The sequence below is a fragment of the Parasteatoda tepidariorum genome, chromosome 9, assembly GCF_982258835.1.
Source record: "Parasteatoda tepidariorum strain Cologne lab strain chromosome 9, Ptep-v5.0, whole genome shotgun sequence".
NCBI classification, from domain to species: domain Eukaryota; kingdom Metazoa; phylum Arthropoda; class Arachnida; order Araneae; family Theridiidae; genus Parasteatoda; species Parasteatoda tepidariorum.
In genome coordinates, this window is record NC_141763.1 from 59,484,785 (window position 1) to 59,510,543 (window position 25,759).

Sequence of the window (25,759 nt, forward strand, 5' to 3'; positions counted from 1 at the left end):
AATATTTTGAAAGGTTACGGTTAAAACTTTCAAAAGTAGTATTATGAAGCAAATTACCGTAACTTGCGGTAGATGGTACTTTTTGGAAAGACAGCAGTGTTTAAATATTCGTTTTTTTCCTTTCTTTTTAATGATAAATGAATTACTTGAATTTGATTGTTTTTATGAAAAACAAACATCAAATAATGTAAAGTACATTTCATCAGCTTGAAAAGACGCCTATAATCCAAAGCAAAAGCGAAAAAAAATTGAATTTTTTTTTTCTTCTTTAAAAAGAAAGACAGTGATTAACTGCAACAGCAAGTTATATATTTTGAATAATTTTAGCTTTAAAATTAATTCATTCATGCCTAACGTCCTTTTAAAAGGACTGCTCTTTTTCTTTCCAAAATGAAAAAAAGTGGCAGCACAATTGTTTTCAATCACGATTGATTTTGCAAAAACAAGTTAGACTTATTTACCACAATAGATTTAATATTTATATTTGAATCTGAAATCGGCACTCATTGCATTTATAAAAGCTTAAAGTGATAAATAAGGGAACGAAACATGTACTACCCTTTTTTGTTCTATAAATGTTTTGCAAATATAAATCATTTTATTAGACTGAGCAGGGCATTAATAGCAAGTAGAGCAAGCGTGCCGTTTTATTTCTCCGTCTCTCCTTGTCCTGAACATCAGAATCTGAGCCGTGATGGCGAAGGGGATAAAGCGTTCGCCTCCTACCAGGTTCGAATCCCAGCGGTGGCTGGTTGATACGAAATCAGCTTCTGGCTAGCCTCGATCACAGTGCTGATATGAAATATCCTCAGTGGCAGACGGATCACGGATTAGAATTACCTTGACGTCGGGCTAACCGCAAGAAGTTGTCGTGGTTTTCCTTCCCATCTAACAAATATGCGGATTAGTTCATTCAACAATTCTTCCACGAGTTATAATTGTTTGATTTATTTAATTCATCATACACCTTTGTTCAAAATAAAACTATTTAGCTATACTTTGAATTAGCATTGATTATATATATGATTAAACCAACAATAATTAAATTCGAAGCAATTAAAGTAAGTCTGTCAAATTAGAAACGACTACATTTAAGTTACCGTTTTTTATTTAATTACGTCCTGATCCTGATTTTGTACGAATGCTTTTCTGAATCACCCGTCCCCAAGGGGTTAAACAGCTGGATGAACTTACTATATAAATTTGCATTACTAACAACTGTCTTTCTTACAGGTTTGGAAAAGGAATTCTCTTTGCCCCCATCCATTACAACTAAACAAGTGAATGGATTGAGTGAGAGCACTCACTATGTGGTTCTCCTGTCTGCCATCTACGGTGATCACACTCAGAAATTGAGTCATGACAAACTGGTAACTGTATCCGCCCCTAAATTCACCGTCTACATACCTCCAGAAGTACAACAGGACTTACCAGTAGGAGATGATGGCATACCTGTAGGAGAACCAGGTAAGAAATCGAAAACCCATTGACGGGAATTGGATCATGGAGATTACAGTTCCACAATTTGTCACCTATAACTTATAATAGTGAAAATAGGTCAACATTGCTCACCGACCACCTTAACTTCCCTGACAAGCAATCAATTTAAAGCAGGGTTGCTCCGATCAGAAAAAAATTACGTGGTATCTAAGGCTAGTAAGAACCCATGTTAGCATGATACGTAAATTAAGCATAAATTTTTGAGAAATTAGTAAAGTCAAAGCGTTTTATACGTAAATTTTACGTAATATTACCATTTAGATATCTGGTAAAAAAAGCTTTGGTATATTTTACGTTATATTAAAGGAACAGATTTTACCAACTACTCTTCAGTAAGATTGCTTTCGTATATTTTACGAAAGACTGATAAAAAAAATTTACAATTTAGATTAGTAAAAATGCTTCTGTGTACTTTACTCATTATTGACGAAGCAAATTTACCATTAAAATTCAGATAAGAAAGTTTTCGTATATTTTACGTAATAATGCTTATACATATTTTACTATTTAGATTTTGGAGAAAAAAAAGCTTTCGCATAATATTGACAAAATAAATTTATCATTTTACTTCGGTAAGAATATTTTGATAAATTTTGCGTAATATTGACGAAGAAAATTTATTATTTAGATTACGTAAAGATATTTCTGTATGTTTTACATAATTTTGAAAGCAAATTTACCATTTAAATTTTGGTAAGAAAGTTTTCATATATTTTACGTAAAAATGTTAACTGATATTTTACCATTTAGATTTTGGTAAAAATGCTTCCGTATATTGTAGGTAAAATTAACAAAACCAATTTAAAATTTTATTTCGGTAAAAATACTTTAGAATATTTTAATTAGCATTGACGAAGAGAATTTACTAAGATTTGGTAAAAAATACTTCTGTGTATTTTACATATTATCGACAGTAAAAAATTTTTAATGCCATAATCACGAAAGGTAATGTTTTTTTTTATCTTCCTTTTAACCGACGAAGCTATTCTAACATTTACCAAAGATATTTTTTAGTTGAAAGTGACCCAAACATTAAACGACGATTTGAAAAATCAATGAGTAAAAAATGAAATAACATAGCAATAAATAGTTTAACTTCGGTTTGGGTTGGTTCATGGAAGTTTATTGACACAAGAGCCGGAAAGTTCGATTTAGGAAACATTTTTTTCCTTGCCAAATTTCAAAATTTGCAATTAGGTTCGTCAATAGAACGCGCTTCATTCCATAAAACCCATAAAACTATATTTGCACAGGTGGCAGCTCATTTAGTCCTCTGCACCGTCTTAGGGCTTTGCAAATGGTGTTTATTTGAAAACATTGTTTTTAGGCCGGGATAGCCTGGTCGGTAGGGCGCTGGGCCCATGTACGAAAGTTCGTGGGTTCGAACCCCACCGGCCGAAGACTCCCAGTGTAGTTGGTGACTGATGCACGTGTCCCGCAGTGGACTGATCGTTAAGACACGGTTCCCAGCAGATCACCGAAGTCAAGCATCACTGGCTACGGTCAGTGTGTGGGTGGGTGACCACTTGGATCAGTCTGCGTAGGGACCGAGGGTGTGCGGTATTGGTCCTCGTTAAACTGTGCTACCGTAAAGTGCTCGACTTCGCACGCAGGTCGTCGGGCTACCGAAGCGGGGGTGCCATCCCCTCCGCAGAGGATCAAAATTGTGATGGCATGTCTTCGGATCATCCTCCGGGATGTTTCCCAGACCGTCGCCAATAGCCTATTGCGCAGCTCTAGTGCGACGTAAATTAACAACAATAACAATAATAGTGACTGATGCACGTTAAAATTCTGTCGAGTCGCAAAAGCCCTCCTTGTTTCCATAACAAATCAATACCTCTGGTGGTACTAGATTGGAGATCGATCGTTTTCTGATTCAGGTCAAAATTACGATCTGTGGATGAATGAATGGATGTATGAATGGGTCCGCCTTATAAACAGGTGTGACGTATGGTGTGGCAGAATTCGAATTCTTGGCCATAGATGGCGCCACTTGAAAAACAAGAATTGCACACTCTGCCTTAAATTTGCTCGGTTTCACCAAGCAGGCTTGCCCGTGTGGCAAGTGGCATTGGAACCAACCAACCAAACATTGTTTTTCATTTTCTTCTCAGCAGCGTCATCGGCGCACGTAACAACTAATTCTGAAACTTGATGGCATTTTTCTGTGTATGTTCACTATAAAGGGTTGCATTTGGCTATAAATATGTTGGTCTTTCTACGTCAAGCTTAGCAGTTGCAGTTTTTTTCACGCTAGATATGTTAAGTCATGAATTCTATTCCACGAATTAGTTTCTTTCTGAATTTATTAACGAAACTTTTTGTAAAGTAACATTTCTTTCTTTATAGTTTGCAATTGCAGTGATATGGGAATGGTGGCGTGTACAAGAAGACCAGGATTCGTGGAGTGTGCTTGCCAACCAGGGTATGCTGGTACGTGGTGCGAGGAGTGTGCTCCAGGAAACTTCCGTGCTGGTAAAGAATGCGTAGTATGCCCATGCTCTAATGTCACATCCACGGCTGAATGTAAAATGGGTAAATATATGTCTGTTATATTCCAGTAGGAAAAAAACTAACAAATGCATTACGTAAAAATATTAAACGATATTCTCCTTTCAATTGCCACGTCAATTTAAAGAAATAACACTAAAAATCATCGAAGGCATAATTATTTTGTGATGGTTAATAAAATTTCTAGTCCTAGATATGAAATAACGAATTCTATATATGATATGAAATGTCTCGTCCGGAAAGGATTAATAATTTGTATTTAGATGGGCTTATTATATAGCAGTGGTTACCAACTGGAGGTGCGCGGGCAACAATCCGGCCTGTGAAGCACTTTTTTGTGACCCGCGAACTAAAATATATTAGTTGTCCTTTTTTTGCGGGCAATTTTCGTAAAAAATCTATATGGGTTTAAAATACTTTTCTTTCGTTAAAAAAAATAAAAAAAATAAAAAATTGTTTCAGTGCGAAATGTATCATACCAACGGTGCAAAAAAATTTATTTCTCAGGTTTTGCATCCAAGAAAATATTTATTTAATGCAAAAATGATCTTATATATTGCTCTTTTTTACTTCGGTTTTTTTTTACTTTTTTTTTTTGTGTGAATATAATTTAACATGTGCGTATCAGCAAATTTCTCGAAGAAATTCTCCGATTTAACATTTTGAAACCTCTCATTTTGGAAAAAATTATTTACATTTGTATGTTTTAAAAGGCATAAAGGAGGTAATGAATATCAAGTATTGATAAATGGATATCATGTCTTGATATAGTTGCTGCCCGCCATTTGACTAGTGTTTTTAATTGCGGCCCCCGGTCTCATGTAAGTTGGGAAACCCTGGTATATAGTACTGTAAATCTTTATTTTCCTGCAGAAACATCTGGCCAAGTGTCGTGTGTGAAATGTCTACCGGGTCACCGTGGCAGTCTTTGCACCTCGTGTACAGCAGGATACCAGTGGACAGATGATCGTTGTCTCCCCCTCGATTGCCTCAGCTCGAGCTTGTGTGCAGAGCAGAAGGATGCTCCAGGATGCGAAGACTGCATTTATCTGGAGAACAAATATCCAACAACTGCACAAAGAAGTAATTCAGGTGAGTCCATTAACAATAAAGTCAGTGCGGCACGGGTTATTCACACTTTCGAATCGGAAGACGATTCTCATATGTAATTAAAAAAAAAAAACTAATAAATAAATCGTCCGAAATAGGGTCTCATCTTATATGGTAGAATTCTTATATATTTTCATTAAAAAATGATTTATAGTGGTCGTCACAAAATAATCGAAATACCGATATGTTGTTTCAGTGTAGTCACCATTTTTTTTATTTTTTTTTTTTTAATTTTAAGAGCTTAGAAGAACTCTGCATTAGGACATTCCTGTTAAAAAATAAATTCACTTCAATTGTTATTTTACTGCCAATTCAATTTTTTGAAACTTGCTTTGAAAAGAAGCAAAGCAAATTGCCAATTTTGATTTTTTTTTTTTTTTTTTTTGTGACGATATTCTAACCAGAATAGTAATAATGACAAATGTTTGTAAAAATGTTCCACGTACACGTATTTTTTCCCTCCAATTTTTTGATATGAAAGCCTCGAAAGCCTTATGAATCGATAAACAGCCAGAAAAGAAAATTTTGGAGAATAAAAAAGTGAATGTAAAGTTATAAATAAAATAATATGAAGTGTAAACCTAAGTCGTTGGTTCAACCATACTAAAAATTAAAAAAAAATTTAAGAAGGAAAAACGTGAACTTTTTATTTTTCTAAGTTAAAATTTTTTTATGAATATCTAGAAGGTAATCGAAAAAATTTAAACTGAGATTAAAACAGGAAAAAAATTGAGATAGTGAAAAAAACGAAAAAAATTCTTTTCAATGTAGCGGGACAATTATCGTAAAACTATCGTGACATCGTGTTTTTTTTTTTTCCTCAAAACGGATAGTTTTTTGCATAATTTTACAATTTTAGAATTAAAAGATGTATGCTTTTTTTTTTATAAAAAAGAAGAAAATTGCGGTAAGCTTTATTGCATTTTTCAACTATGCGTTCAAGAACTCGCTTAAAATCAAGTTTCACCCTCTTTTTTCTTTTTCAAGCATTTTAAAAACATCAAAAATATTAAATGCCATTCAATAACGATATTAATTTATAACGTATCTGTGAATCTTGTTCAAACCAGTTTTCTGGTTCCTCTGACACAACAAATTATTTTTTTAAATACATATAGAAGCTATTTTTTATGTAATTCTTATAAAATGAAATGAAATTTTCTTTCGAAGTGATTTTTACATTTAAAGTACTGTGGGTCTGGGTAAAAGCCAAAACTTGAATAAGAACTCTCGTCAACTCAACCGCCTTTTATTGGGAAATCAACCTTACATTCATACGTATTAATTTTATGTCGCGATTTGAATAAGTTATTTTCTGGTAGGGTGATTACTTTCATTTGTAGTCAGGGTTGAACCACTTGGGAGTGTGGAGTATTTGAATAAGGGGTCCTTAAAAATGAATTATTTTTGATTTAATGAAAAATTTTAAAAGAATTGTTACTGATTTCGTTATTAAGTAATTTAATTCACAAAATTTTTTGATTTAGTAAATGTCCTACTTTAAAGAAATGAATTCGTTCTAATGAATAATGAGTGCAATTAGTTTCGTTAATACGTAACAGTGTTATCCACAAAATGCATAACAGGAAACAAGTAGGTAGTTTTATTCTAAAATGTCATTTTGCTATTATTTATTTTATGTTACAGAATTTGCAAATTATTATTTACAAAGCGAAATTCGCAAGTGTTTTTGCGTTGAAATCTTTTTCCTTTCCTTTACTTCCGTTTTTTAAGGGAACCACTGGATCATGGTAAAGGGCCCTAACTGTTAATATTGACATTACATTTGCCCTAAGTTGAGGAAATCTCTAAAGAAATTTAAATAGTGTCGTGTTTTTTTATCATAATGTTACGATCTGTTTAAAAAAAAAATTATTCAACATGCAAATGACATAATGTTCTGAAACTACGTTAAATTTTTCAATATACTTAATTTAAACATATATATGGATGGTGTTTTCTACACTAAGGAACGCTGCAAGCTCGGGACTGCCTAAATTTCCGGGTTACTGTTTCAGTTGTATTTTAAAGCCATTTGGCATCATTGTGTTTTGAGATTCTATCAAACAATGTATTTGATTACTTATTACTTGTGTTTACAATGCTAACAATACTTGTGTTTACAATACCAAAAGTGTTAACACTAACGTAAGATGGTGCACAGCTTGCAACACGAACAAACAGTAATAAACAAATGGAAAAAGGCCAAATCAAGACTGCCAAAAAAGCGAGTTATTCAAAATCTTGCAACCATGTCACCTTTTTTAATAATAAATAACAAAATAACTAAAGCAAATTTTCACTCCAAACTCCCCAGAATTACATAATAACATTAATATCTTATGAAATACGGCAGATTTGAGCTCAGAAATTATCTAATTTATTTCTTTTATTGAAAACAAAATTATTCGTTTGAAAACATCGCCTATCAGAATAACATGTAGTAAGCAGCTGCAAACTTTTTAACCGGAACTAGAGTAGGTGCCGAGCTCGAGGTTGTAATTGTTTACATTTCTATTGAAAACACCATCCATTGGGATCAAAGTTTCTGATCTTTAACCCATTGAAGAAGAAAATTTTCATTTAACATATTTTTAAAACTTTTCCTATTATTTTGCATTGATTTATGACAAAATAAGTAAAAAATATCATATATACTATTTTTTACTTAATTTACGATTGCGAAATACAGCAAGAAACAACTTTGCTTTTGTTTGTGTGAAAGATAAAATCTTCCAAACAAGGCTCACTTCCAAACAATAATTTTTCAAATTTGAACTTATCAACTCCAAGATCCATTTAGATCTAAGAGAAACAGTAATTCATAATTGAGATTTATTTATTTTACACAATCAATTATTGATAAATTTTTTAATATGACTGGAAAAAAAAGTTTCAAACCACTTTTTTTGAGGATTTTACATTTTAATACAAAATTATTCCGATAATCTAACAGATTTTTAGAAACTATTAGACTGTTTTTTATAATTAAAATTTACCAATACATACTTTTACTTGTAAATAGAGCGGAGTCAGAACATATATAAGTGACACCATGGTCCCATCTGTGTCAAAATGTTAAGGAGGCAAACCATATAAGCTAGGGCCCATATCTGTGCCCAGTCCGACCCTGGTTGCGTATTGCATTCATTTCCTTATTTTGAACAAGTCTCTATTTTGTTTGAATGTCAGTTTACTATATAATATACCTCTTCACTTATAGACCGCAGCATTGCAGACGGAACACTACCGCTTATTGCTGTTGTGGTAACTTTGGGGGTCCTCCTACTAGTCGCAGCTATGGCAACTTGCTACAGGTACTGGGATTATAGAAGGCACCAACCAAGGATACCATTCTGGAGCATTGAACTGCAGGATGAAAAAACAGATCTCCATTCGCACTGCCAATACCAGCATCTAGATGCCGCCACCAACAAAGCAGTTACGGTAAACGAACCCGTTACTGTTCCTTCAAACAATGGCGAAGTGGGAAGACTCAACAGTGATTCTATTAGAAGGACATATAATACCATGAACGTATGAATGGCGCGTCACAGACAGTGTGTGCGGCAAGAATCACAGACGTGATTGTATCTCACGTACCCTCGGTTTACCCCTCTGGCATTTCTGGTATGCCTGTTTGGCGTATTTTGATGACATGCGACACAATCAAATATTTGATAATGCCGCACAAACGCCGTCCATATGATTGCGGCGACAAATAATCAGTGAGAACGCGGCCAAAGAAATCCTTCGTACTTTTCCATATTGAAAACATGGATGGATGGATAATTCCTTGTTATACTACGCTTTTGTAAGTGCTTGCCATTGTAAAGAACTTCTTAGAAAAGGATTATTATCTGTTTTTCAGTTTGCCTCAGGTGAGAGGCTTCATTAATTTATTTGATTAACAATATAGCTTCAAAACTGAATTATGTTTTGATTCGACTGTAAGATTGCAGACAAATGTTTAACTTTATTATTGTATAGTTCAGATAACTTGCATTTCTTTAGAAAGTCACCAATAACTCAAATATTCATTCAAAGATAAAGCGATAAACACAATTTTGATATATTTTTAATTACCATTATATATTACAAAATAACCTAATATAAAACTGCTGCCTTATTGAGCATTAACTATTTTTCACTATAAATTAAACTGGACTTGCTTTATATTTCTTTATTTATTCGTAATTTTGATTAAAATTAGGTGTAATGCCACTCCATTACTGGAACCAATGTATCTTTAAAAGAAAAATCAAAATTTATAAATTTCGATATTTTTATAAAAATTATTTAATTTTTCCTCCAATACGATTACGAATCCAGCAACGGGGTTGAGAAACTGTACCCATGTTAAATATATTTTAAATCAACTTCATATTTGTTGCTTCGTTAAAATGGGAGATATATATCGCATAAAATTGTTAGGGATATTTTTCCGAAAAAAGTATACCAATATAACTCTGCAATCAGGAATTTCAGCCAGTATAACAATTCATTTGTTTTGTATTTAGAACTTTAAAAAATTTGCTTTGTCTGCATAATTTTAGTTTTAAAAAAAATTGTCATCCAAATCAATTTCTGTCAGTTTAAAAAAAAAACAAAGAAAAAATTTAAGACAGACAAATAAACAGAAATTACCTATTAAAAATTGCACAATTTTATTACTTTAAATTTTTCAGAACAAAATCAGTGACTGTTCTAAATGCCTAACAATACTCCATCATTAAAAGTTTGTTAGAAGCAAAGAAAAATTGTGGAAACAAAAAATAAAAATTTTAACCAAAAATCCTAGATACGGAGAGAGGAAGAATAATAGATAATGTTGATTTTTTTTTTGTAATGTACCGACTTTATATACCAAACTTAAATATTTATCTCACTCTTATTCATTATTAAAAGAAGTCACTTACTACACCTAGATAAGTACAGAGGTTTTTTTCTCCTTAACACAGGAGCAATCAAAACCTGCTACTAGTTGACCCTCCCTCCTGGCTGAAAAGATTTCATTTAACATTGAAAATGAGTTAAGAGGCTTCCCCAGACTTGATTTATAATTTTTTATAAAGGCATTACACCTTAAAAATCGGAGCTAACATTTTCACTTGCTTTGTTAAGACAATCTAATCTCTTTTACATTTAATTTTTTCCTACCTCATTGCGATAGCTTCCAACTCAAATTTCAATAATCCTTTTAAAAAGTACGTTTCTCAAAAAACAGATTCATCAAATTTTCAAATCAAATACGAGACAGTATTATTAAAAGTAAAATATTTTGCTGCAACAGAAATCACATTCATCAGTTCAAAGTGAAAATAAGACCAAAGAGCGCGAATGAGCGAGTATTAACTGAAGTTTATTAACAAAAAAAAAAGCACTAGAGACAATGCCTTGCACAACTTTGTGATCTCATTATCAAAGTGTCTGTTAATGTTTTTCGTAAAAGAAGGATAAAAAATGGTTAGTTGTTTATAAATGATCTCTAAAGCTACTGGGATTGATATTGTAAACTCTTGTGATTTTGTACAAATAAAAAATAATAATAAGATAATTAGATGCTGAATTGGCAACAGAAAAAAATTTTGTTACTCTGAGGTAAGATTTCATCAGTTAGTTTTATTATTATTTTCTTTATATATACAGGGTGCTTCAAAAGAGCATGGCCCATATGAAAGGGAGGCATACAAGAATTAAAAAATATTACAGGAACATAAAATTATAAACTTTTCTTGGGGCCGCTTGAGTAAGTTGCAAATTAATTGAAAGTAATATACAAGGAAAATTAAATTTTTGTGTCAAAGCTCTTCAATGGTCAGCTCTTCAAAAAGAAGGCGAAAAAAAGGATGTTTTGAGATGTGATATAGGGTTTCAGAATGTTTGGGATAAAAGACTGACAATTCAAGTAAAAAAATACGTTCTCAGTCAGTGATAAAAACAAAAGGTCAGTGATTAAAAGAACAAAAAGTCAAAAATCAACTAAAATCATGAAAAAAAAGGTGTGTAAAACTAGTTTGCACAAAAAGAAAAAATTTAAATTATTTAAATATATTTATTTAAAGTTTTTTTTTTACTATCTTCGTGCATTGACAGCTCAACAAACTGTAAAACTTTAAAAATAAATATGATTAAAGAGAATAAAATAATAAGGTAAAGAAGCACTATAATGCAGAAAGAATAAGAAAAATATAGCATAGAGCTATGTTGAATATACAGCATATGCAATACTACAATTTAAACATTAAGACAATCGAAAGCTGGAAGTATCTATTGACTGCGACCTAGCGGAATTCTTTACAGAAGGCCTTGGCCCACCCTGTGATGTCGTCCTAAATATCATGTTGATACACGAAAACTAACAAGCTTCCATTTAAATCATTTTATTTGTACACGTTAAGCATTTCTGATCAATGCAACAGTACAGATGCTCAATAATTTTGATGTTGCACATAATGACCCACCATTTTAAGGACATGTTTGTATAATTTGCAACACCAAAACCATTTATGATCCTGTGTAATTTTTTATTCTTTTTGTATGCCTGCGTGCCACATTATTTTAAAGCACCTTTTAAATATTTAGAACATTAAAAGAAAAATACTTATAATATTTAATAAAAACCAGTTGCATTAGAGATCAGTATTAGCATCACTTATTGTACAGTAACACATTTTCTTAGTTCTATAAAGAAACCTATGAATTTTGTAAACACATTTGAGATAACTTAATTTTACAAATTTACTAAAACCATGTAAATCAAGATAGTTAATTTTAAAAATAAAATTAAGTGTTCAGAACTTGTATCTGCTATTTGACAAGTCTAATGGAAGAACATGTTAAAAAATGATTTTTTAAATTTAGAACACTGGCTAAAAATAAAAGAAATCGCAGGAAATTATTTACTTAACATTTAGTTTCACTAAAAACTGCTAAGCGATCGATTTGAGACCAGACTAGTTGCAAAATTTATGAAAATATTAAGCTGTTTTCTAATTAATTAGTTCCATTAAAAACCACTGTTATAGTGACGTCTTACTACATTTGAGAAAACTAGCTTTAAAATGTTTAGAAACATCAGAAAACTGTTTACTAAACATTCTATTCTGTTGAAAATTGCTTTGTTTGAAAATTGATTTTCTGGGCTTAAAATTGATCATAACATTGTATTAAACAGGTTTATTTCAGCAATTTTAAAATTTTAGTTAGTGTAATCTCTTATTAAGTTGTTCGCTTAAAGCTTCTCAAGTCATGTGAAAAAGTTGCAAAGAAACAAAACAAAAGTTTCAGGGAAATAATTGATATACTATACTCAAAGCAGAGAGAGGGCAAATAATAAAAAAAAATTGAAGGATTTTGAGCATAAATTAGTATTTTCACTAAATTTAGCTTCATATAGTACATTATTTTTCGTTTAACTTTTATATTGCAGTAGAGGATTACAAGATGGAAATTCATACTAATATACATAATTAAATCCAAACAAAAAATTTGCTTAATTACTTATATGTAAAAGTAAATTCAAAATTGATATAATTTTCCTGATTTAAAAATAAATAAATAAATTGGAAATTCAGGTAAATTTTTAGATATAGTATAAGCTAAATAAGAAAAGTATTTAACTCTAGAGCTATATTATTGCTAAAAAAATCAATTTAAACTTTTCTTCATTACTTTTATCCTTCATGTTTCATTATTATATTAAGAATTGAAAATTCACAGTAAGTAATAAAATTTAATAGATCTTCTCTATAGAACTAAGAAGATAAGCGTGAATCATGTTTCACAAAAACATTTCCATGGTTGAAATTTTTCATTTTTATAGACATGAATGTGAAAGTTAATGTTTGTAGCCCTCCATAAAGTTATTCATTCAATAATAAGAAAAGTAATTTTTTTTAATGCTGTTGTTCACTATTGTTAAAAACTTTACACTTAGATTCACAAAAAAATTTTTTAATTAGCACTTAAGTTTTATACAACTTATTAAACATTGTTTTTGTTACTCAAGTATTATGCTATTTTTCATACAACTATTTAAAAAATTTATAACTTTTGAAAATGCATTCTTTTGTAAAGTCATTTGATTGAACAAAGTACAGCCTTAAAGCATGCGTGAAATAACTTCTATTTATTAAACAAAAATAACAATACGTTGTACAAAATTTCAAAAGTAATTTTAACATTCTTATAAACATTATGAAAATGAATGCAACGATTTTCCGCAAACTTTAACATTAATGAATAACAGCTTTAAAAAATTTATTAGAAAAATTATGTATGACAGAAAAATTGCAAATTTCATCCAACTATTCAGTTTAAATTTATAATTTATCCAAGGCACAATATCTAGTATAATATAGTATTATGCAAAATTTGTGACCCAATCTTAATGTTAACATCCTTTTCACAACAATGTAAATTTTGTACAGTGCACTGCTGATTTTAGGAGTTCACATTATTTAGTGTGCAGTTATGTTGGCGCATATCAAACTACACCTAATCAAACCGGTGAAATGTCAATATAAATATGGAAAGAATGTGTTAAGAATGGTAGAAGCTTTAAAAAGTACTTTATTTATTTTTGTAATATTTTCTCATTTTTAAAATGCTGTGCTGTCCACATACATCAATGCTTGTTTGTAAATTGCTTCATGTAGTGTGTTTCTCATCACAATCACTATATGCATATGAAAATATTCTTGCTTATTCAATTTGTATTTTTGATTAGAGTATTACCCAAAGTAAGAAAAATGGCTTTTTGCTAAATTAAAGTGTTTTGTATTATGCAGTTTACAGTTTTGACATAATCAATGCTGATTACCTACTTCAAATACTAAATATATAAATTTCATCGTTATTTAATTTTCGAAATAAAAAAACATTATAAATTATTAATACTTAATTTAATTATTTCATTAATTATTAAAGTATTTAATAAATTATTAAATGCTTTAGTAGAATAATCAATCATAAAGGTTGATTAAAAAGTATTATAAAAATATTTGAATTAAAAAAGTAGAAAAAAACAAACATAAATCTTTAAAAAAAATCACTAGATTTAAAGAATTTTAAAAACAAAAAAATATCATAATGCTGAGTTAAAAGAGGAATTAAAAAATAGCATAAATAAAAAGAAGTCCTTAGAATTAATGAATTTGAATATATATATATACATATTATATAAATCGGCTTAGATAAGATAAAAAGAGTTTAAAGATGTAAATTTTTTTTTCATTATTACTGTAATTTCCTAAAACAAATAGTTTTTCTTTTCTGAATTACATTTAAAACATTAAAAGATCTCCAGAAACCATAAAGCTGAAGTCAAAACAAAAATATAGTAGCCCCTAAAAAGTCCCATACTTTAAACGGGTACCTTTATTTAAACTCCTAATATTAAAATAGTTAAGACTTTTGAATTTAAAACAAAAATTATGCAACTATTTAGAAGAGTAAAAATATTTCAAAATATGTACTATATCATGTATAAAACATTAACAAGCAAAGAGGATGAAATTAAAAATAAATTAAAATCATTCAAAACTACACTATATTTTTCTAAGTAGAAAAAATTTCAAATATTTTCATGGATGGTATAAGTGTTGGCAAATGAAAAGGTATTTTCGATATGGAAAATCTGAATAGAAAGTATATTTTTTAATGTTATAAATATTAAATGGTCAATTATAAAGTATATTATATTTCAAATTAGCTAAAATCTGCTTTAAAATTTAAGAAACTAATATTTATACATTTTAGTTTTTAACCAAAATCTATAATAAATTGAATAATTTATTTAGTTTCAAAATTTATTTAGTCCTAAAGACAAGTTAAAAAAGTTATAAATTATTATATTTTCCCTTTCATTTTTTAAGCAAAGCAGAAAAAACTTAAGCAACAGTAAGTTTCATAAAATGAAATGAGTAAATTATAAAACCAAGTCTTGATGAAATTAATGAATAATAAAACCAGGTCTCAATGAAACATCAAAGTTATAACACCGAGTCTTAGCGAAATATACGAATAAAAAAAATCAAGCTTCAAAGAAACTATCACCCAAATTAAATTAGATATGATTAGACAACAATGGATGAATTAAAAGTTGCATTAACTTTAATTTGTATAAATTATATTAAATAAATATAATTAAACTATTAAGTTAATTACATTAATTTTCTTTTGAAATATGTACAAACATGACCATATAAAAAAAAAGAACCTTAAAAAAATTTTCATGGAAATTAATGATAAGTGCTGACTATTTTCAGTCATATTTTTAATCGTTTGCTGTGAATAATTAAAAGAATCAAGTAAAACGAAAGTTTTTAAACAAAGTAATAAATAGAAGTATATTTAGTTTGTACTCTCTCAAACTGGATTAAAAGCGATAAAGATATAGAATAGAAAAAAATTGTATTGTTTGAATAATTTTATACAAAATAAGGTTGCTGATTCATAACAGAACAGAAATAAATTAACATAACAGAAAATTAACATAACAGAAAAATAGATTTGGTTTAGCAATGTTCTGATAATTTCATTGAATCCATATTTTTCAATTATGACTCAAATGCACTAGTCATATATGTTCCTCTATTTATATTTTTTTAAGTAATAAAAACTCACAACTAATCTACAAAATTAAATCTCTTTATTAAATGAAAAACAAGTTCTTATAAAAGCCATTTTATCATAATTAAACATCTTTCTTATCATCAACATATTCTAGAACTTTCTTTTCCAATACATCAAGAGGACCATAGTTGTTCAATAGAACTTCATGAAAGTCCTGGATATTAAAATTTGAGCCTGTGAATGTTAAAAAAGAAATAAAAATAACTTATTTTCATAACTCTTTTCCTTTTCCACATTTATAACATATTTATTGTAAGTTCATATTCATAATAAAATGCACTGTAGCTTGTGTCTATTGCTTGACTCATTCTTAATACAAGTCTTTTTATGTGTAATCAAACATTAAGTAGCGTGTGTGACATGACAATGTATTTTTAATAACTAAACGTTACACACAAGCAAAAATTTTCTTGCTTATGACATTTGTTTATATTTACTGCAGCAAAAAATGTTTATTTCTTACATTTAAATTAATAATAAAATTATTGAAAAGTTTTCAATAATTGATAAACAGATTTCTCTGATGTAAAGAGAAGAAAAAGCCTATGTCTTAATGATCTTACTTTAATGCTTAAAACTAGAAAAACTGAGCATTGAAAGCCCCTAGAAAGTGTCTAGGGGCCAGTGTGAGAATGTAGTTTTCTCACACTGGCCCCCTTTAGACTTACAACACATCCTTTAGACCTACACACAAACAATCTTCCCAGATTGTTTGAGAGTAGACATGCAAAATCTTAAAACTTAATAAAAAATATATTAGAGACTTGATTATCAAAATTCGATGGTATTTTATTTGATTTGGTTAACAAAAATGTTAGATGTTTTCATCATAGAAAAAAAATGGGTGAGAATTTCTCACCCTTTCTCAAAAACAGGGTGAGATTTCAGAAAGTTAAGTGAGATTTCTAAAAACTGAAAAAATACAAATAGACTTGGAAAAAAAATTTCTTTTGTTATAATACATTTTTAACGTCTTCTATTTTTTAAAGCATTGAATATTTTTGCTGCATCATCATAGAAGATTTTGCCTTTACTAGGTATTTGTCCATCTTACATTAGCGCATAAAAAAATTTTAACGTCTTACATGAAAAACCATACCTACAGTAAACACGTGGTTGCAGAGAAATGTGTTCTAAAAGGGGTTCCGTGGTTCGGAGGGGTTGTGTTCTGTTGTTCGAAAAGGTTCTGAACAATGCCTACTGGTAAATAGGGAAGCTGGCAAGTGTTGAAAATAATGAAGATCCAGGAAGAAAAGTGAAACGGATTTTATTCTAAATGACAAAATTCGAAGCTTTTTCCAAAATGCGAGAAATTCTCGAATTTTGAAATTGATTTATAGAATGCGCGAATTTCTCGCGGTAATCATTTTTAATGCGAGAAAAGAAAAAAATATGCGAGATTCTCGCGTTCTCGCGCTGTAGTGAAAACACTGGATTAAATAGTACACTGACTTTTCAATTATGATTATACAATAGTTTCTTAAATAATTGAGTTTCCTTTTTTCTAAAAATAATAATCATATGTTTTGAAATAATCTTTTTATTTTTAATGAAACTGGGGTAGTACCTGATTTATATTCAGCCCTGAGAGGCCTAGACTTAGCCCCCCCCCTATCTCTAGGGGCCCTCTAAATGTTACAAATATATTCTAATTGTTTTTTCCCCAAGAACTGTCTAGGTATTAGAAATATGAGTTAACAAAAATCCCTAATTAAACAACATGCAAATTTGGTTTTAAGTAACTAAAAGGGGCCCCCTGACAGTTCTGTGCCTAAGGCTCCATCTTTATTAGTTCAGGCCCTGAACTGGGGTACTTTATACCTACCCTAAGGGGCCAACCTGGCCTCTCTCGCTGATTCTAGGTATGAGGTTCTATGTATATGCTCCTATAAAGCTAACACATAAATGATTAAAATAAGCTCTTAAATTGGATCAAATTATGAAAAGTGAAAGGTACTTAATACTTTCAGAAAGTTATTTTTTGAATGACAAAGCAACAAAAAACAAGATGGACCAAATAGGCCCTATCCATCATCTCTCTACTGTTAAGTCTATCAAACTTAAATTTTAGTTTCAAAATTCCGTAAGAGAAATGTTAAAATTAGCTATTTAATTTAATCTGCTGTAATAATCAGTGCAGATTAAATTAAAAAGCTAATTATTACAGCATCTGCAGCTTATATTTCTTATCTCAGTTATGTTTTTTATTTTAAAAAGCAAAATTTCCTGAAACTCCTCTTTAAAACATATCTAAACTTTTTTCAGAGGTCACTAAGTAAAAAAAAAAAACTTAAAATTTATGTGCAAAACTCAATATCAAGATATCAATTTATTTACTATTCATGTTTAATAACAATTTTTGAATTAAGCTTTCTAATGAAATTACCTATTAATTAAAAATATTACACCTTTATAGTAACTAATTCAAGGAAAAACTTTAGTTCTTAGTAGAATCGCGATATTTTAATCACGATATTGGATTTTGAGAAAGCGAAACACAAATCACAATATTAGATTTTTAAATCACGTAAATATGAATCACGATGCATGATTTTTAGATTGCCTGAATATGAATCGCAATGCGTGACTTTTAAATAACGTATAAATACAAAACTTGATATTACAAATGCATTAAGTACGACTCATGATATTGGATTTTAAAAACGAATGAATACGAAATGGATAATGATTTTAAAAATGCATAAATACAAATTGCAATAGTGGATTTTTGAATCAAGTGAACACGAATTGCAATGTACGGTTTTTGAATTGCTTGAATATTAATAGCGGGCTTAGAAAATTCCGACAAACCAAAACAAACTGTCAGGAGAATCACATTTATGCAACTGTCTCGTTAACATGATTTAGCAAAATTTTAAATTGCGTAACTCCTAATTCTAACTTTAGTTTTGATTCGTGGAAGTCCACGAATTGTTGGTTTTGAGTTACTCGAAAAGCCGTGAAACCCACAGAAAGTACACCCAGGGTGCTCCTGTTTTTTTCTAATAAAAATTTTAAAAAATTAAATTGAGAGAACAAAAAGTGAAGAATATTTTTCTGTCACTTAATTAGAAGCTTAACTGCATAGGGATTTATTGAATTTTTTTAGCCTCATTGCATAAAATTCAACTAAAGTTCAAATAACATAGAAAAAAAAATTTAAAAATAAGTCTTAAATTATTATTTCTTTTCAAAAAAATTTAATACACAAATTTTAATTTCTCACTTCGAAATAATTGGATATTGAATTATAATACTGATCATTCTCTATTGTAAAGAAAGAAAAGTTTCAATGATCTTTTTTAAATGTTAAAATCCCTATAATGATAAATGGTGGATAATAAGTTATCCAATTAATATCTCAACTGTAATAGATAATTACTTTTTCTTTCTTGATCAATTAATCAAGAATGTCTTGTCTTATAATTCACTAACATACATTAAATTTCTTTTTATTCCCTAGAGTCAAAGGACGAAAAATTTTAGGAACAAATTTTTCATGCTATAAGATTGAATAGGCTCATGATAACGTAATTTATATTTTACATTCAAAACTTTAAAGCAAGCAGAATAATTTGTGTGAATCATATGATGAAATTTAGAACTGATTGTGAACCATCTGTGTTATTAGGTGTTGGATAAAATCAAGTCAACCCTACTTTGTTTGACTAAGTATTTTACACGTGAAATAAAAACAATAAAAATCAAATAAATAAATATTTAAACACTAAGACTCACTAAAATTTACAAGGATGAAATGATTATGCTTAATTAGACTAAATGTATAAAAATAAAATGCATGTAAGAATTAAATATAAATACTTAAACAAATTATGTACTATACCTAATTGGTTCTCAGCCATTTTTCTTAAAGACTTAATTTTCATTTCACCAATTTTGTATGCACAAGCCTGAATAAAATAGAAAAAAATGACAAATATAAATAGAAGAAACAATTTTTTAATAAATCATTTTTCTCTGGTAATCGCATAAACTAAATATTTAGATTATTGAATGAATAAAAAATTTACTAACATCGTTAAAAACTAAATTTATTATTAAAAACATGTTTCAAATTACAATAATCACCTAAATAATTATAGAAATTTAAAATCTGTAGAGTAAATAACAACTGAGTCAACTTTATACTGTATATTAGAAGCATAACTTATTTAAATTTTATATCCTTTTATTTTTTACATGATTTTATGCTTTATAATATCAAGTAGAACAGAATAAATTCAATGGTTAGAGTAATTAACTTTTATTTTAAAATATTTTGTTATTTAAGTTCTATATAGGTTTTGAATTTATAACTTTAAAGTAAAAACTATTTTTATTCAAATAATCTTAATTGGCATTTATCTGAAATGATATTGAAATTTATAGAGAAAGCACAAGAACAAAAAACTTAATTTTCTAAAACAACCTTAAGAAAATTATAACTAAAAAAATTAGCAATGCTAACTATTTGAAGTTATCTCTTTCTTCAAATATTTATTTTTTTACTTTGACAAGCTTTAAAAGGCAAATATGTATTGAAATCATAATATAGCTAATAATATATAAATTACGAAGTCACATGGGGGTAAATACATAAAGATATTTAGTCTCTGAGTTATAATTACAATACTTTATAACATGTTATATTTCATTTTATAATAAATTTTATGCAATATTGTGTTCCGTAAAATTATGAATATAAGTAAAACATTGAATTCCATATAACTATTTAAATTTCTAATGTATAAGCAAAGAATAACATTTTCCATAATTGCTAAATAACTTTTAGGGGGAAAAATATTTAGCAAGTTTTATGGCAGCCATAAATAAAAAAGAAGTTTAAAAAAAAGGGTTTGTCTATGAAGTCACAATTGTAACTGAGAAAAAGGATTGGGGTCAAATTTCATCCTGATAGAATTCTAAACATGAGGTACCAAATATCTTTGTCTTTAATCATGTAATAAAAATTCTGAGATATTTTTTATTGGCCAATTTTTGATTCTAACGTAATAATGTGCTTGTCACGAAGCGAGTGCTAAATGGAGTTCATATTGCATTAATATTTTTGAAACCTCAAAAATTTTCTGCAACAAATAGAATGAAGATAAGGAAAATTAAATAAAAAACAACCTGCTCCCAAACCAAAAGAGCAATGGAGGTGAGTTCCACCATAGGCTCTTATGCCCCAGAATTCCAGCGTTTGGATGCAAAAGGGCTGGTGTTTCTAACCCAAAAAATTAAACACCAGCTGTTTAAAACTCAAAATACAAATATAGAGCCGTAATGGCTTAGGAGATAGAGCGTTCACTTTCTAATGAGGTGAACTGGGTTCATATACCAGCGATGGCTGGTCGATACGAATTCAGTGCTAACATAAAATATTCTCAGTGGTAGACAGATTATGGGTTAGAGTCCCCTTGCCGTGAGGCTAAACGTTGGAGTTTTTCCTCTCCATGTAATGCAAATGCGGGTTAGTTCTATCAAAAAGTCTTCAAAAAAAATATTTGATTCAGGAGTTCCCTTGTCTTCTGGATTGGGTTCAAAATTACAAGGCTACGGAGTGGAACATTACTAGTGTAAAATTGGGTCGACCTAAAAAATTGGGTCGGCAGTTCAACGACGGTTATAAAATAAAATACAAATATAGAAAATTCTAAAAATGAAGTAAAGCAATTAATAAAAAATGCTAACCTGCCCAGGCCAAGTAATATATCGTTTCACTTCATTTTCAATCACTCTCTTTGAACTGGCTGTGTTTTCAATCATATAAGCTACTGCTTGATCTTGACTCCAACTGAAATATTACAAACTCTTAACTTTTAAGTTGTAATAAACCATCATATCAATAAGTTTACATTTAAAGTTTCATACTTGAAATAAATAAATTTAGCAGACAGCAAATTCCTTGATAATAAATAAAACTGCATATGATAGATATTTTCTTGACAACCTTTCTGTCATTTTAAATTGAATATTAATAATACTTTCGTTAAATATTTAAATAAAATTACTATCGTTACATAAAAAGCAACTTTAAGTACAATTTAGCTGTCGTACTCCTAACTATGCACCTTAATAAAAAATTAGTAATAATAGATCCAGCCATTTATAAAAGGAGGGGTGGAGAAATGAGGAAAGATAAAGTCTTAACATTTAGATTTTTATAGCCTCTCACATTTGTGTAGTTCCTTAATAAACATAAGAGTATTTTTGCATTAATCATTTACCTGAAAATATGTTTTTAACTTGATGAGAGAGGGGGTTTAAGGTGGAATTTTATCCTAACCAGTTACTTTGTTATGGAGACTCCCCTTCTACCACATTAGACTGGATAGTTTGTAGCAAACTGTAGCTAGAATTTCGAGGATGTTGTGAAAGAAATAAAGTATTTAAAAAACATAACTTTCTTTGATCAAAAGTAATGTGCAGTAACTAAGCTGCAGTGGCTCAGTGGTTAAGGAACTGAACTGTCAGAACTGGGATTTGATACCCAGCAAGGAGTAATTGTGAAGCAAAGTGAAAATTTTAAATGCAAAAAATCGATATTGATATTGTTTCATATTTAACATAATATAATTTTTTGAATTAGCACTTACAATTAAATTACCTACTAATGAAAAGAATCACACTTTTATAGAAACTAATTCAAAAAGTTTACTTTTTACAAAATAGTAAAGAAATATTTTTAAAAAAGCTTACTATTATAGAAAGAGCTTACTTCTTACAAGAATCGCGATATTTGGTTTTAAAATTGTGTTAATATGAATCACGATATTGGATATTAAAAACGCGAAAACACAAATTGCGATATTGAATTTTTAGAATGCGTGAATACGAATATCCATTCAAATATCATAGAAGCGCCTAAAACGGGTGAAGGAATTCAAATTTGCTTATTTTCATTGAAAAGAGAGCAGGGATATGAGTAATGTTTATATAAGCCAAAAAAATTTTCTTAAGATATAAGAAAAATTATCTGTGGAAAAAATTCAAAATTAGAATAAAAGTTAAATTCGAGGAAATAAAAAGTTAGAAAAAAAAATTTTTGGAGATTTTCAGTGGTAAGAGTTTTAACCACAGAAAGAGAATGCAAAAGATTCCTAAAGAATATTAATCTAGAAATTCGTTAGAATGAATTGAAAAGGAAATTTTGTTTCATGCAAAGTTAGATCTTTCATTTGAACTCAATCGAAAAATTAGATTACTACAGTCAAAGTTAAAGCAGAAACCAAGGGTTGTTTCAACTTTCAAACAGAAGTCTGAGAGGAATGAAAGTTGCTAATTTTTTCTGACCAGAGGGACCCAAACATGGCCCAAAACATGCTAATGTATTATTTCATTGTTGCTGACTTTTTGGGGACATAACCACTTTTAACATTTCAACAAGCAGAATCGGTGGTCCTAGTCTTACCGAACGCTCCATAAGAGCGATCTGTTTGTAACAACAGAAGTTTTTGTAACTAATTTTGAGACTATTATAAACTTCTAATCAGTTATGTAACTAATTTTAAAAACAAGATGTATAGAACTCTCACAGTTTTCACTATCAATGCACAGTTTATTTCATTAATTTATCACTGCTTTAGAGAAATTAATTTCAAAAGAGAGCACTCTTTTGCTGGACCATTTATACAGTAAATTCATGATTATCCATAAGTAGATTATCTGTGATCTCACAATAGTGCAAGTTTTAAAGTATAAAAATTTAATGATGGAAAATGCCTACAGTATTTTAATCCATAGGGGTTTCAGTCCTGGAATAAATGATAAATGTGAGATTCCGTATCACAATATTTTACATGCATGATTCTGCCAAGTCATATTTTTTCTGTAAAATATTTTATTAAGCAATACTTAGGATGATATGCTAAAGTTCTTTCATATTTTCTATTTCTGTAGTGACAAAAAAGTTCATAAAAAAATACCAGGTTTGCACGTAAAAAAATTAAGTTATAAAAATGATAATTTGTGGATAATCCACAAAATTCGTTATGTAAAGTTTGTCACATCAATATAGCAAGTTGTTTATAATTATCTTCTAAGTATACTTTAAGAATCCTTCACAAAAGTGAAAATATATATATATATATATACATATATATAAATACATTGGTTTTTAAACAATAAAAACACTATCAAATTCTGTGGAATCACAATTGAGGAAACAAAGATGAAATGTATCAAAACTAGTTTGTTTGTACATTTTCAAAGTCTATCCCCTAAAATCTATATGCTTTCCTCGGCAATCAAACAGGTATTGATGTTTTATGTCCTGCAGCATTTTTGCTTTTCCTCCCTTACATATTAATAAGTGATTGATAACATGCTTTCTTTTTAAATGTTATTTTTGACAAGGACTCCAAAAGTATAAATTAAAGTTAGTTATTACAAAACATCCTGTATAGATATACAAATGGTTTCACTTATATATAATTTTTCTTTCACTTAGAAGTCTTTTAAAAATTAATACTTGAAATGGACTTTAATAGATACTACAATGCAAAGTTAAATTAATATACAAATTACTTATCGTTTCATACTTAAAAGCATGAATTCCAGTATCGACAACAAGACGAGCAGCACGAAACAATTCTTGGGAAAGATATCCAAAACTAGAAGGAGATGAAAACAATATTAAAACTTTAAATTTTGATTATTTAAACTTAGTTGTTAGAACTTTAAAATATGTACTAAATTAAAATTGAGAAATTAGTAAAACAATATTTTAAAAACAATGCATTGAGCAGAAAGAGGGAAATGCTAAAAAAAAGCGTTTTCTTGAATACTTTACTAATGCATCACAATTTATTCAGATAATTCTATTTTAATAGTATTCTTTGTAAATTGTAAGACCTTTCGTGCCTAAAATAAATGTAAAAAAGAAATATGAAAACAGGAATTTATAATTATTAAAAATAATTAGAATTATTTTAAACAGCCTAATAAAAAGATTTTAGTGAAGTTTTTAAAAAACTATAACTTAAAGAGGAAAACACAGTAAAATGAAATAGCTTCCTGATGTTTTTGTACATAAAAAAATGATTTTTAGGAAATTACCTAGAATGTTGCCTAACACATTCTTCATTTAAGCACTTTAATTAAAACTTGCAATAGTTACTTAGCATCCCAACTTTCTTTTATCTAGTAGTCACTTTTTTACTAACATATTTTTTAAACTTTCCCCATTTTACTCTACAAATATGCATTAAAAATAATATTACTAGTTTAAAATCAAAATGTGAGCACAAGAACTGGACTCTTCAGATAGAAATTTAGATTTATTCATAAATTTCAAAAAAATTATAAGTAGTAAATTTCTTCACTTCTAGTGATAACACTAGGCAGGGATAGAACAGCAGTATAACTCTTTGGGAGCAGAAAAAATGTGTTTTGGAGCAAATAAATTTAGTTTTTGCAGCAGATTGTAACAAATAGACTTCATATTCAGAGAAGCAGAGTGTTTGTAAAATTAGGTCTTTGAGAATTACATGTCCTAAGGAACAAATCATAATTAATTTTTCGTTCTCTCCACAATTTTCGAGCGTACTTGACGTGTTTTAAAACATAAGCGAAATCACTGGACAAGTGAATTTCGTTATTTTAGTAATAACATCTTGACACCTTCTATTGGAGGACAGGAAAAACTCACTTAACTAAACATATTAATCTACATTTAGAAGAAAAACGAAAATTGATTGCGGTTTTTCAGCATCAAAACTAATTTTTGTGTGCAAATTTAGCCCAAAATTGGCTCAAATTTGTGCTTCTTGCTCAATGTATATTATTAGAGTTATGGAGTAATTTTGGGGAAAAAAAACTGCATTCTGTAGCAGGCTGGAGCAGAAATTTCATTTTGGAGCAATTTGACCAGCTGTTCTAATCCTGCACAACACCATTCAAAGAAAAAAAGAAAGTGTTTATTTCTTGCTGAATTATTTTAAATTGCTATCTTCATCAAATGAACAAAATTTAGTTTTTTCTTTTTCCTTCCTCA

General features: G+C 29.2%; 2 protein-coding genes across 6 annotated transcripts in view; one reads left to right on the forward strand and one right to left on the reverse strand.

The window, feature by feature from the left end:
- Window positions 1-16,057, forward strand: part of LOC122271074 (uncharacterized) — a 248,162-nt gene extending 232,105 nt beyond the window's left edge. Inside the window, exons 3-6 of the mRNA XM_087151909.1 lie at window positions 1,234-1,467; window positions 3,853-4,038; window positions 4,888-5,106; window positions 8,348-16,057. Of these exons, the coding sequence (XP_087008035.1) occupies window positions 1,234-1,467; window positions 3,853-4,038; window positions 4,888-5,106; window positions 8,348-8,667 (959 nt within the window). The 3' untranslated portion in view covers window positions 8,668-16,057. The remainder of the gene's footprint in view (window positions 1-1,233; window positions 1,468-3,852; window positions 4,039-4,887; window positions 5,107-8,347) is intronic.
- Window positions 15,762-25,759, reverse strand: part of LOC107456618 (uncharacterized) — a 35,295-nt gene continuing 25,297 nt past the window's right edge. For 4 of the 5 annotated variants that reach the window (XM_087151905.1, XM_087151906.1, XM_087151907.1 and 1 more), the window contains exons 15-18: window positions 24,306-24,377; window positions 21,457-21,559; window positions 19,607-19,673; window positions 15,762-15,936 (exon numbers count right to left, since the gene is read on the reverse strand). In XM_087151905.1, coding sequence (XP_087008031.1) covers window positions 15,824-15,936; window positions 19,607-19,673; window positions 21,457-21,559; window positions 24,306-24,377 — 355 coding nt within the window. In that variant the 3' untranslated portion in view covers window positions 15,762-15,823. Of the gene's footprint in view, window positions 15,937-19,606; window positions 19,674-21,456; window positions 21,560-24,305; window positions 24,378-25,759 lie in introns of those variants that run through there. The other variant, XR_015429251.1, reaches the window with a different exon arrangement.